This window comes from Perna viridis, chromosome 10 (assembly GCF_037379345.1).
Source record: "Perna viridis isolate PV_CMFRI_1.1 ecotype Kerala chromosome 10, ASM3737934v1, whole genome shotgun sequence".
In the NCBI taxonomy this organism is placed as follows: Eukaryota; Metazoa; Mollusca; class Bivalvia; order Mytilida; family Mytilidae; genus Perna; species Perna viridis.
This window is the reverse complement of record NC_142454.1, coordinates 19,058,959-19,074,094: the sequence shown is the minus strand read 5'-3', so window position 1 is coordinate 19,074,094 and position 15,136 is coordinate 19,058,959. Positions and strand designations below refer to the sequence as shown.

Below are 15,136 nucleotides of genomic sequence, written 5' to 3'. Positions count from 1 at the left end.
ATTGATTGCAATGGTAGATTTTTATTTTCCGTCTCCATCTTTTTGTTTTTTATATTAAGCGTTATGTGGTGTTCCCTTAAGCACATCCAAAAATTCTATCACTCTGCCATGCACAGTAACAAAATATGGAAAGACTACGGAACACCGAACAGTTTTGTGAAATTTTGTTAATGTCCTCATTCTGCACAGCAAAGCAAAGAGATGTAACGTAGTGAGGGCAGGAAGAAGTAACAATAGTTTAATAACGACGAGTTATTGTCCCTTACGTTCTGTTTATGAAATCTTTTTTTAACTCAACAATCAAATGATGGCCCGGCTTTTCAATGCTGAAGTTGCTATACTAAGGAAAAAGCGAGTGTATATCGTTAACAAGACTATTAATATCGTAAATATCAAAATTAAAACATATTAACACGAACATATTTTTTTCTAGAAAGAGGTTTGTTTCGTTTCAAAGATAAAACTTGTCATTTTCAACAAAGATAAAATTTTGTTATTTTAAAAAATTCTTACTTTTCAAGAAATCCATATGGATTTGAATTAAGGTGTAATTCCGGATACGTCTATCATATAAATATGTGATGTGGATGCATTGGATAAAATACATTAGTTTTCTATTATGGAGATAATATCAACTTCGAAAAAAGATGTTCATTTATTCGTTTTCCATGCTTTTGTTTCTACGGAATGCATTAGACTGTCATGGTTTCAGCAATAAATCGCTTCAAACATGACAGTTTAATATGAAATTGCCAATTCAGCAGTGCAACAAATTGCGAATAATCACAAAACGAATTCTATGTTATTATTATTCTTAAATCTTTAGCAATTTTCTTGTAATAAACAACACTGCTATCGTTTAATTTTAACTTTACTAGCATTTTTTCTGTTGAAAAAAAGGATAGAAATTTACGTTGGTATTCTGTTGTTTCCTTTTAAATTGGTAAAACGTTGATACGAGCATTTTTAATGGTCATTAAAAGGTGGTGTATTGCATGACATACTTTTAAAAGCTCCTGTCATGTTGTGAGCCTTGTAAGTGTTTCTTGAAAAACAGCTCTTACTTTACCTGTATAACTGGTCCGTGTGCCAAGTGTTAGGGAAGTCAGGCATCGGTTTCACAAAAAGTCGTAAGTGTGAAATTGATCGTAAATTATGACATCACAGTGCTATATTAGGTTGTGACGTCATTACTTACGATCAACTTTACACTTACGACTTTTTGTGAAATTGATGCCTGGGTTGCTTATTTACCTTTGTTACTTCATGCACTTTGTCGTGTGTGTCACTTTTCCTTGTTTTGTCGTTATCCTTTGATTTTAATTGATGCCTGGGTTGCTTATTTACCTTTGTTACCTCATGCACTTTGTTGTGTGTGTCACTTTTCCTTGTTTAGTCGTTATCCTTTGATTATGTTCTTTTTCATTATCGTTTGAATCCTGATTCCTTTGATTTTCGTTTTAGCCGCCATAAACAGGAAGTGGAAAATCAACCAATTAAACAAGTAAAAGTTACCAATAAAACAAATTCTTACTTTCCTAAATAAAGGCGCAATCAATAATCAGCTTTAAAAATTTACAATGTCTACATCTAAATCTTGTAGAAGAGAGCATTTAGATAAATGATTGCCTTATGCTCATTCAACTTTCAAGAAACATTTAGATAAACGTCAAATAAATCATCATTATATCTAAATTTCCTAATTATTCTTAATTAAGTTTAATAAATACAGCTGCAAATCTCTAGTATATTGTCTAAATGTAATATAACTCATTTATCCTCTCATTAATTGATTAAGCACGTCACATGTAATTAATTACTTCATAATGTCATTACAGCCTTAAAGTCTATCAATATTATGGGGTCCTTTCAAAAAAATAGAAATGATGTATAGGGGGAACGGCTCTTTCTGATAAGAATCAGGGATTTGAATTTGTTATGTAAAATGTAGTATCAAAATGCTATACCTTTTAACTAACACAACTGCGGGGATTGATTCGTCGGTGCCTTACACTCGTGTTAAAATGCAGAATCAATATGCTATTCCTATTAAAACAATGACTGATTGATAAGGAATATAGAAAAGAAAGCATTCTTGGCTTATATTATACATGTAACAACATACTAATGGTTGTTGGCAAAACAATGACTAAATAATCTAAACAGATGTCGTCAGAATCCAGAAATTGGAGAATCATGCAAAACAGGAAACAGACACGATATTCCCACGTAACTTTGACAACATGATACACAACAATTAAAGGTAAAAAAAAATGAAGATCAATAAAACAGGAGACTAAAAACTTTAAAACTTTCAACAGGATTGTCGGGAGTGACATCGTGTGTTCTTGGGGGTTAATATACCGATAATGGAAATGCTGGATATGTCAGAGACAACAGCCGACCGGAATAAAAACGTCGGCACAAGGATAACATGGGTCTTAAAAGAATATCCAGCTGCGACACCATTCATCATGGGTCTTAGAAGAGGATCCAGCTGAGCTGCGACACCCATCATCATGTGTCTTCGAAGAGGATCCAGCTTCGACAACACGTCATATTGCAAGGTCTTATAAGCGTAAGCTCGATTGTTTTCTCTTCGATAAGGCAATAAATCTGCAGATATCATGCCTTATCAGTCAGTTGAATATAATACCAGTCAATTATATTATGATGTAAGCCATTAACACCTATGTATCCACATAAGCAACGAAGACTGAATATACCCCACTTTGAAATAAAAAAGAGAGTACTGAGCTTGGTTTTGCATTTGTCACAGTGCCTAAGAAACTTTACGAATATCTGTTTAGACACCAGGTAATTCCTATGATATGGATGGCACATGGTAAATTTTATCCCACGGATTTTTTTCTTTCAATGTAATGTATATATTATATGCATGTAAAAGTATAAGGTTTGTTTTAAATCGACATCGGATGGCTAAGAATTTTAAATGACTTGAGTAAATAATTGAATATGATGCTACCTAGTTTTACTCGACTTCTTATGTTTCAGTATTTAAAACGTGTCTCAAACAATCCATTAATATTTGAATGAATTTGGGTTAAACTAGCGAATAATTTAATTATGACATTGTGCAAGACATGTCTGATTGCTGCAAATTAATGAAAAAAAAAACATCTTTAAAAAAATATCAACTGAGTTGACGGCCATAGAGTATAAGAAGTATAGTTTGTACATTGATCTATTTTTAGCTCGATCAATACAATTATGTCATTACTAAATATAACTATAGTTTGCGTACATACATTTACAAGAAAGCAATTAACGCCGGACACATAACAAAGCTGCATAGTTGAAATGAATTAATATATTGACGTATCTATTCAGTTGTCTTAATTTCCCTTTTAAGGAATGGAATAAGAGTGACCAGCAGCTACTGACGCAATTGCCATCTCAGTTCAGGCGTTTGACGTTAACAAGAATTGGTCACCTGTTTCCTTCAACATACATTGAAAAATTCCTAAAGGAAATCAATTAAACTAGTCTGAAGTTGATATCTGAACTTCGCTGATTAAATAAGATCAGAAATGATGAAAAATATCAAATGTACAGAAATGGGACTCCAGGGAAATGAAACGTTCTAAAGAAATATAACATGTCTACTTTAGTATGCAATGGTCATCCATCACTTTATACGTCCTTAGACCTTTATATTTTGGCCCAGAGAATGATGTATTTGAGCATTTCTTGATGAAATACGTAGGTAAACTACCCTGTCTATTCATTTATAGTAGTATTACAAGTTTAGATATTAAGATGATGTGTTCTAGCATAACAAATTAATAAACATCCCAATCTTAATTTTTTTGTCAAGCATTCTGTAATAATAGGAGTTTATCTGACTGTCAGCTTTTGAAATATATGCGTATATTTATCCAATACTACAACAAATTTGTTTTTTAGTCTTTTTTTAAGAAAATTGAACTTTCCATAATGAGACGGAAATGCCTTATTCAGGATAAAAGATAAATATTCTTTTGCATATCCTTATGCTGAGGTTTCGCAAGTAAATTCCCTTGGTTCTCACTCAAACTCAAGTCTCTTTATCATCGGAACGCTATTACATGTCTTATTGAATGCTATATGAAAAAAAACGGATAATATAACTTACATTTATTACCTTTATACATCATTTTAATAAAATGTATTAATAATTGTCGGCACCGTATTCACTTAAGGAGGTAGACCTGGGGTAAGGGACATTACTCTTGAAATCAGTGATATGTACGGAGACTTGAGGAAGGCAGTTACTGAAATGCATACCTCGCTTCCTTCAGCAAAACGTAAGTTGGCATCTTTTAAGTTTCAGGTTAAGGAGGTAGACCTAGGGTAAGGGACACAACACTTAAAAATTATTGGAATGTTGTATTCTGCATTTTACATCAATCTCATGTAAGCATCAAAGTAACTTGGATTGATTTTATTCAGTTTCAAATGGATGCTTGAAAGACTTTGGTGAAATTAAATAAAAACAAACATATCACTGATCTTAAGAGTAATGTATCTTACCCTAGGCCTATCTCCTTGATATGATAATTTAAGTTATTTGGCAATATTAGTACATTTTACAGGAACTATTGAAACATGAAGTTAAACGTTTTTTCGTGATATGTATCCCTGACTGGCACAAGAAGTTGATGTTGAACAGCACCAAATTCTCCCTATCTGCATATAGCCACATACACAATTTGAAATCAATTCATTCATAAAAATCAAGTCATTGAGAGACGAAATTAGTTTTTCTGTCATTCCTTATAGAAAAGAATGGCCAACAAAACAGAAAGTTGATACTTAAAATTGAGACCAAAAGATATATAAAGAACACACTACATTTGAAATAAATTCATCTATTGAGAACCGAAATAATTACGACGGTGTAGTAGGGGTATAATGACGTGCTGTCCAAATGCAGACTAGATCAGATTTCTACTCACAACTAGAGGCAAGCTTGAAATTGTTGGCAACATCGGTAATATTTATAGACTGGTTCAATGTATAAAGTCGATTGGGTAGATCATGTTTCTCATGGAACTGATCTATTTGGAATCTGAATGCAGATCTCATCTGGGTATCTTCAGAATTAAAAATAGTTCCTGAAATGAATAAAAAAAAATATGCATATGTAAATACTGCAATTTCAAATCATTAAAACAGTAATTGTAATTTACGTAATTCAATTGATTTACAAGTTTTTAATTCATTACTTGTATTTTGAAGAATTGTAGACAAAGTTCAAATAAGACATTTTGTATGTTTTTGATTTTGTTTTAACCTTCCGGTTCTTCCAGTGTGTTTTTGTTCAAAACTTCTATACAAATAAATATTTTTGAAAATTGGGAAAATTTATACAAATCCAAATCCAACCTATCAAACGTTTATAGTTTCAATTTTAAACTGTCATACATTTCATATCTTCCAATTTCCATAATTAATTGAATAAGCTTGGAATACCAAAGACTCAAACAATGAGAAATCGGTTGACTGTACGTAAACAAACAACAAACAAACAAACAAGCAAATAATTGAATAGATATAATGAAATAAACAGATAAGGAAAAAAGACGACGAATTATTAACACAAGACATACAAGTTACCTTATACACAATTACGATTGCGAGAAGCACATTTTTGTTTTCAAAACAGGGCATTAAATACGGAACAACATTTTGAAGTCGAGAAAGAAAATATAACAGTGAGAAGGGTATTGCGGTATGCATTTTTTTGACTAGATATTCAAAACTAGCTTATACGGATTATTGTCCATGTCATAGTTAATCTAACATTGTCATTGGAAACTGTCCATGTTTTCTAGAATCACGGTTTTATCGTAAGACAATATGAATAAATGGAATACAAATAAGGAACTGATAAAACAAAACATCCACAGTTGTCTTAAAATTAATTTTAGAAATTATTTTGCTTCATTATTGATAGGTTTGTGTTTACCAGTTTTTAATCATGAACGTTTGTGTCTTACATCATTTTTTATTCATGGTTTCATATCATCCGGTTTGTATATATTGGTAAATTTTGACACAGTTTTAAAAAATCTATTAAACAACACAGGAGTATTTAGAACACGAAACGCTCAAATTCCAGTCAACACTCATATAAATTAGAATCAATCACAAGATATAGAAAAAAGTGTCAATTAATGGTTGCAAAATGTTTTTAAATATGCAATTTTCTCCCTCACTTGATTCACTAATGTCTAAAACTTTTCTTGACAAAACAAATTTCCTGAGTATATGTATCACAGTATACCTAATCTTAAAATTTGTCTAAGTCCCATTCAAATCAGTGATACAGACAATACTAAAGATTTGTTTTATAAAACAATCGATTATAAATTAATGCCATGGGTAAGATACTGTTGATATGTCTAGCTGTATTTGAGAATGAATTTCCGATAAGTGATTCTAAAAATCAAATAAACTTATTCTCCCTACTGACAATATGTAATTTAATTTGTAATTTTGTTCCCAGCAAGACCATTGTGTAAGGAAAATAACGGTTGTAGACAAAGTAAATGTCTTCTGGTTGACTTCATAATTCTCTCGAGGTTGAACATGAATACGAAATGTTGCCGGTAGATAAACTGTATTACAAGATAAGAAATTCAAAATAAAATGAGCTTAAAATAACACAAAAAGGATGATGGATTAAATCGATGAACCTCAAACCAAAATTGGAATAATATACACATACTCACATCGAGGAAGAGTAATCAAGGGAACCAAGGTTATAGCGGTAATGAAAATAATGTAATCCAGGGACAAAGACCAGACATGGAAAACAGACATACACAACAAAGAACATAAAGTAACTACAATTATGCATACAAAGTAACAAAAGCAAATGAGCAACTCGGACTCCATTAAAAACTGGGAGAATGGACCAGGTGTACCGGTAATTTCTGTGGTATATGTTAGTTATGAGGAACGTATAATAGAAAATTATCCATTAAAAAATAAATCAGAGACAGACACCGAACACCATTAAGATTCATATATAAAACATCCTTTATAGAGCCCTGACACTTCATGTTAATAAAAAGATGTATTATTATCTAATTAAAAATCAGATTGAAAAAATATGAGAACCCGAGGGGTCAAAGGTTATTTTGTTTATTACATATATTATAAAAAGAAAACCACAAGTTACTCAGGTTAAACTGGATTGATTGAAAACGATTTCTTTTTAAATAATATGGATGTCAACTTCTCTTCCCTCCCCCGAAAAAAGACAAGAATTTGAATAATAAAAATAAATCGAAGTCAATGTATTCACTTTCATGATACTGCCATTGCAATGCTTCCTGATGATGCCAATCAAGTTTCGTCCACATCATTTGGCATCTTTTTTTGTTAATTTTAATATTTGAAATCGATATTTAAAGCAGATGTTCAAGGCAACTTTATAATTACATGAACAAATAAATCAAAGAGTAATCGAGGGAACCAAGGTTATAGCGGTAATCTAAAGAATGTAATCCAGGGACAAAGACCAGACATTGTAAGGAGTAATCAGACCTTACAACATTGCTATATCTTAACTCGGTAACTAGTGATCACTCAGGCCAATAACTTGACAAGTCTTTCAAAAATAACTTAAGTAATTAAAAAAAAATATCATTTTCCATAAAATCAGAAGCGCCAAACACTGAACATATCTTTTTTTAAATGTGAGTAGTTTTTTTGTTTGCACTTAGTTTTGTATTACTACTAGTTGTCCCTCGGTGTTTTAATTTGGAATATCAATCAAACAACTACTGACTGTCAATGTGTTATTCGTTTTCCAACAAAGCTATTGAATATACAAAAATAACAGTTTTTGGTGCAGTCAAACGTTTTGGTATCGACTTTTAAAATTCTCCCGAGAACTACTTTGGATAGGAAATGTAACTTGTAGGTAAATCGTCTATCTAAGAATAATACTTACTAGGTCAAATTATGGCAAGCATATTGATCGTGATCAGCACTGATGCGTAAAATCAGTTACGTAGTTTCAATGTGCTTTAAGCTTTATCTTTTAGCAGGAGAAAAATATTAAAATTAGGCGTGTGTTTGAAATAAGATTCCTTGTAACGCCTTAAAGATATAAAACATATCTATAAAAGTACAACTGATTGTTTTACCTTAAAAACGATGAAAGATACATTTTATCATAGAACTGTAAGAAGTTCATGATGAATGCAGAGAGAGAAATAGATGGGATTAATGACCTATATTTGTTCACAATGTTCTATAATATTTTCAATCAGTCCTGAATAAAAAAAATATAAAAAAATAATAGCGATTTTCGTGCTATTTCCTATGAGCTTCTTTCTGTATGTTTTATCTCAGCAGTAATTTTAAGTTTAATACATGTACATTTTCCACACACACACGACAATAAAAAGTATATGTATTGGAAATTTACATTCTTTAGATGTAATTCAATGATGACTGTATAGAAATAGATGAGCTCTTCGAAAATGAAATTCTTAAGACGAGTGTTTGATGTGATGAGCTATTATTGAAATAGGTGTTTCTTTGTTTTATTCCTTACAATCTACATTTTTCAATTATCTTGACGATGCATATTACAAACGAATGCCTATAAATGATTACCTTTTTATCACCTCTTTAACTGATGCATTTGGATATGTAACAGCTTATAAAATATCCACAATACGGAAGTCGTAAAAATATTGTAAGTTCTAAGTACCATTCTGTGTAAAAGTCATGCGGTGGCTGACACATAATTTTTCGCAATTTGTGCGTTTTTGCCTCAAATGAATTTAATACATCTAGTAAACCATAAAAAAGCTATATTAATTTATCCTGAAACATCTGTGGCGTTCATATTTTCAACTGCTTATATAGGTGAAAGTGATGGAAATTTTCCAGCCATTTTTACGTAGTGTGTTTCTAATAAATTTGACATATCAATATCTAAAAAAGGTAAACCTCACAAACATTCTGATTGTTATTTCTGGAGGTGATGATGTATAAGTAATTGGATGATGCAATACAATGTCTGTTTTTTCTTCTTCATATGTCACACCTATTACACAGTTTGCCTGTTTCTTGGACAGTGAAGTACTTAAATTGATATCCCTTGTTTTAAGACGTAAGTGAAGAACCAGCTATCAGTCCCTTATTGGAACGTTTCAAATAATGAAAAGCTGTTGTATACATTTGCTCACAATTGCCTTCCGTAGACTTACTATGGGCGTAATTTTCATTGTTCAGGCAATTATTTAACGATGTTCAAATTGACCATAGTGCCGAGTTTGTTGTTCGCATTGACATTTTTTTTTGTTGTATATGAGCGTATTACTAAATACCTTTCTTTATGTATATTTAAACAGCTCCAAAAAATACAAGGACACATTACGTACGAGAAATTCAACAATATGCATTTGCTAGAGCATTTCCATTTGCTTTCAATTTTTTTCCAAATTTGATAAAGTTTTAATTTTAATTCAATTCTAACATCAATACATTACGATGAATTTACTCATTTTATGCACTTTTACTTCAGGTAAAATAAATCAAATTATTTAATTAAATTGTACCATTTCTCTGTTTTCTCACCTTTATATCTTAAAAGAGTAGTCCTTAAGACAACATTGTGTATCTTTAATGTACTGTTATGATTGTACAAGAAAATAACAGTAACGTTTTATATATTAGTATAAATTTATTCGATTTGTACAATTTGATTTTTGTTTTATGAATATTGCCTTCAAAGAAAAAGGCAGAAAAGTGTAAAAGTACCGACACAGTCTCATTTAAAGATCATCGTTCATATTTGTTAAACAAAATGTCAATTTATAACTCAAAACAATATAGCGGTCTTTAGACAATGGACATACAGAACAAGCTTGGTTAGCACTAAACACACATTTTGTTCAAGGCTTATAAGTGTATTAACTATTGTTACAAAATGTATGTCGTCTAAGTATATTAATTCACAGTTACAAAGTTCAAGACTGATTTAAAGAAATTTACCTAAAATGTGACGATACTGAACCGCACTTTTTAGAATGACTTAATAGATGCAAGGAGGTGAAATGGCATAACTTGTTTATATGATATTATTAATATGTAACAATGCCAATTTCAAAAGTATTCCATATATTTCGATACTCTACACCTATGTTTCAATGTGTTATCTATCATCTGCGTCATTAGAACAAAATTTACTTCGGAAATTAGAATTATAATGATAAATTATATACAAGGAGTACTCAAAATAAAAAAAAATATTGAAATAAGAAACCAACATCAAGCACTGAGAAGTTCCACCATGAGGAAAACATTAATAAGCCTAAATATTTTTGGGGGTTTCTTATTTTGTACTACTTAAAATTTTCTTGAAATTCTGATTGAAGACAAGTCTGTCTACTGGACAAATATGTATCATCGGCGACCTATTTTCAGCCAACAGTGGCAATTGACTCAGTGCATGGTTTCTTAATACTTAAAATGCATTTTATATTATCTTTAAGTGTTGTCCCCTTTTTAAACCAAATTTGACCTGTGAAGCATGTTGTCACATCCTTTGCCATAAATAAACAATTTTAATTAAAGTTACATGATGCTTAAAGTGAAACACTTTATAATATTAATTTATGACATATTACATCGTTCAAGATAAAAAAAAACTGAAATCCAAACTGCCTTATGTAATGGTTTTAATTGAAATTTTCGACAGTCATCGCATATTATCGTTCTAAAAACAGACTACTAAAACAATCATAAACATTATCTAAAGTATCCGGAGATTCAAGATATTGATTTGTGATTTATTGGTTTTAAACAAATCCAATGTTAAATCTTCATTGTTTTTTTAATGTAATCAAATACTTGCGGTTGAGTCTCCTAAGCAATAAAGATTTGGTAAGTGTATTGAACTATGGTTCATATGTGGATCGGCTGATATGGAACATTAGCCTAAAAAGTTGCTTCATTGTCCGTCATAATTTTAATGCATTCTATCGGAATTGATTTCTTTTTAAGTGAATTTGTATACGACTGCTTAAAGGTTGCTCTCTAGCATTGACTGTCGTCACAATAACCAACCATGTCGTCATTGCTGTGTTTTCTATAAATTCTGCTAGTTTCTAACGAACATGATGAAATGCCTTCGAAAGCATTTTAGAAGGCATGATCGGTTATGTTTAAACTTCATAACTGCCGCAAAAAAGTATGTTAACATATGTCTTTGCAAAAATAAACGAAACAAAATACGGAAAAAAATACAAAGCAAAACGTGAGAACCAACTAACAAATTGTAAATATGTAAAAACCGATTTGAATTTTACTTGAAACACAATTTAAAAATTTCAGCATTAAAACTAAAATACTATATATAAGAGTGGGCATATTTCAATTTGATTGAAAATCTCTGTATGACATCATTTGCACAGTGAAAATCTTCATCAATTTCGTACAAGATTAAGATAAAATATACATTGTTTTTGAAAATTTTGCTTTTACAATATTTCCATTTTTTGTGTTATTGTTTCAGTTAGTTAGCTTATACTAAGGTGAAAATTAATTATGATGATTTCTGAGGCTAATCCGTATTTGTTTTTCACATTCAATTTCTTTGTTAATACATGTTCTGTATCTACATGTATGTTAAATCTGTCTTGCAACTAACATTTCGGCAATTTTAGAAAATGATAATTAAAAAAAAGATGATACACAAAGATATAAATATATAGTTCTTGGTAGAGATTCCTCATACTTTGTAAGAACTAATTCCAAATCATCTTCCGAATATACAGAGGAAGATGTTTACAAAATGCTGAAATTTTTAATGGACAACATATTTGTCCAGTGTGGTGGACGTGTTTTTCAACATACGGTCGACATTCCAATGGGAACAAATTGTGCTACTTTACTTGCTGACCTTGTCCTTTATTCTTATGAGGCTGACGTTACAGCTGATCTGATCCGAAAGAAAGAATATCGTTTGGCCAGATCCTTTAATCTCAGTTTCCGCTATATAGATGACGTATTATCTTTAAACATTCCTATTTTCGGAAATTTGATACATTGCATCTATCCCCAAAGAAGTTGAGATAAAGGATACAACAGACACTGTAACGTCAGCTTCATATCTTGACGTACACTTATAAATCAATGGTAAAAGAAAACTATTTACAAAATTTTACGACAATCGTGATGATTTTTCATTCAAACTTGTCAACTTTCCTTTCATCTGTGGCAACATCACTTCAGCACCTTCGTATAGAGTGTTCATAACACAACTCATACGTCAGGGCTTGCCGAAACTATGCAGACTTCTTGTATCGCGCTAGAACTCTACCAAATGGGCTTCTGGAACAGGCTAATGTTGCTACAAGGTTGAAGTCATCACTACAGAAGTATTATGGCCGCCATCATGAACTCGTGGATCGTTATGATGTATCCATCAGCACCATGAAAACTAATTTATTCAACGGGACATAGTTTGCCTTTCCTCATTTGTCTAACCCGGACTTGACTTTTTATGAGCAATTCGGCGGGTGTTTCTAGAAAGGCAGAGGACGGTTACCCTACCGGTGCGCCTGGTCCATGATCCCAATGTTTAGTGGAGTCCGAGTTGCTCATTTACTTTTGTTACATTGTATGTATGATTTTAGTTACTCTATGTTCTTTGTTGTGTTTGTCTGTTTTCCATGTCTGGTCTTTGTCCCTGGATTACATTCGTTTGATTAACGCTATAACCTTGGTTCCCTTGATTACTCTTTCGAGCGAAATTTCATGCTTGCCCAAAAATTTTCAAGGTCTATTGTGTTATTGATCGAAGCTTATTTTCATTAATCATGTAGGCATTTATGTAATTGTATTTTTTTATGTAGTTATAAACAAGATAAGCACTCGTATATTATGATTTTGAGAGATTTCCATTTAGAAACCAAGCAGTTCCTATAATATGGATGAATTGCATCTCATAGACTTTTTCCCCCAGTGTAATGTTTATATCAAATATATGTTGAATAGCACGAACAGTTGTTTAAATCAACAGTTAATGGCTCTGAAAACGACTTTACATTTCCTTAAGAAAGCAACCTAATTTTGCACATCTCTCTTTTAAATTAATTTCAGTGCTTCCTATCTAATTTGTTCCATTTAAAGGAGACGTACTACAAAAAATATCATTTTATAAACGTTTATAGTTATAAAACTATAGTATGTTTAGAGTGTAACAAACGTTCTTTCAACAGGTTAGCGCTAAATAAAGTTAGAATGATTTATGTTTTCATGACGAACTTGTTATTATGCCTATATGAAAACCAGAAGTAATGCTCTATTACTATGTATGAAAATGCTACGTCATTGGTTCCCAATCTCCATTTGGGCGCATTGAAAATGTACACGTGCCCCCCCAAAAAAATTATTAGATCTTCGGAAATACAAATGTAGCTTGCCTATATGATGCAGAGTGGTCCACTGAGCTGTGTTTGGATAAAATAATCGTAGAAGGTCTAAAGTTCTACTCGTTTTCTCTCAGCTTTTCATTATTGCTAGGCATACATGCCCACATGGTGAATACACAATTACTTTGCATATCTTTGCAACGTTCTTGTTCTATCTTTGCAGCTGGGTTAGATTGATAAACGAGCCCGGTAGACTTGATGATGACCAAGAGATAGCGTGGGCGACCTATTTTATCTTAACATGGTTCGGCGACCCGTGACACAGGTGTCAACACAGGAGAATGACTTTGATAATAATTGAAGTTTAATTGAATTTCTATTGTTTTACGGATTTTGAAATAAAACAATTTACATGGAGAATTTGACACAATACACAGTACATAAAAGGTGACCCTAGGTGATTTATTGGAGCTTTTCTGGTAAGGACAATACTTTTATAGGTCAGTTAAAATATCTAATTTTAGCAACAACAAAAAAAGATTTAGAACACGAGCACGCTTCATCACGAAACTCTTATGGGATATGGGATGAAAATATCAAAAATCGATGAAAAATGAACATGTTCGTACTATCCTCTGTACTTGCAGGGTCTTTATATGACACTCCCTGGTACTGGTACACTTGTTAGGAGCAACGTTCCGTAAAAAAAGGAGTGAAATAAATATTTTCTTTGGAGATCGATATCGGAACAGTTTAAATCTTAGAATATGAATTCAGTTGACTTTATTTAAAAAGTTCAATCTTACATGACAGAACATAATGAAATATTTCTTTGTAACCTTCGAACAGATGTAGTGTCGTTTCACTTTAGATAGTCTAGTGTTCATACATGTAATAGTTTAATATTTCTGACACTGTTACTCATTTTCTTCTCGAAGTGGTTTAAATTGATACTACTGTAAGTAAGTATATATTCGCTGGCAAACCAAAACTTCTAATATTTTCACTCTCAGTTGTAGAAATCATGTAACAAATGCAGAAGCCCCACGCATTTCAACCACTCGATATATGAAATGAGAACCATTGACGTAACGCGGTCACGTTTCTTCAATTTAATGAGTTAGTGACTAAAAGGGGTGCTTTGATTTTATTTATTAGAAGTAATGAATCAAATAAACTCAAAATTTTAAAAATAAAGTTTTGTGTCACGCCTCTTTTAACTTTTGCAGTTAATCAAAAACCAACATTCAACTTTGAGAAAGGATACATTTGTGATATGAAATAGATGAAAATGTATTAAAAACACTCCGTGGGTTTTGTGTGGACACCCTCCTAAATGATTGGGTATTGAACATTTATATATATTGACATTTCAATGAACGGCAATGGCAAACATAACAACATATTCCTCTAACTTTGGTATTGGTAACATTGAACAGGAAACATTGAGAGTTCCATGGACCTTACGCTTTTGTTTTTTTTTTTCTTTTTTTTCAATTCTGGATTCTAACTTTTTTTCATCAGCAGTTGGATTATATCTGCAAACAATTCATTTAAAGGATACATGGATATCATATATCCTGGTTTATAATATAAATTTAAACAAATTACGAAAAATGAAAATCTTTTGAAATGTCTTTTCCTATAAGACAATAAAAGCACTCTCTATCGCACATTGTACTGAAATACTTTAAATTTTGTATGACGATATTAACACTTAAAGCTCGTTT

At 31.6% G+C, this 15,136-nt stretch overlaps 1 protein-coding gene across 1 annotated transcript in view; it reads right to left on the bottom strand.

The window, feature by feature from the left end:
- The window catches only part of LOC148604839 (glutamate receptor 3-like), a 43,899-nt gene that overhangs the window by 27,182 nt on the left and 1,581 nt on the right, over positions 1–15,136 (bottom strand). Inside the window, exon 3 of the mRNA XM_088550570.1 lies at positions 4,959–5,117. Coding sequence (XP_088406696.1) covers positions 4,959–5,117 — 159 coding nt within the window. The remainder of the gene's footprint in view (positions 1–4,958; positions 5,118–15,136) is intronic.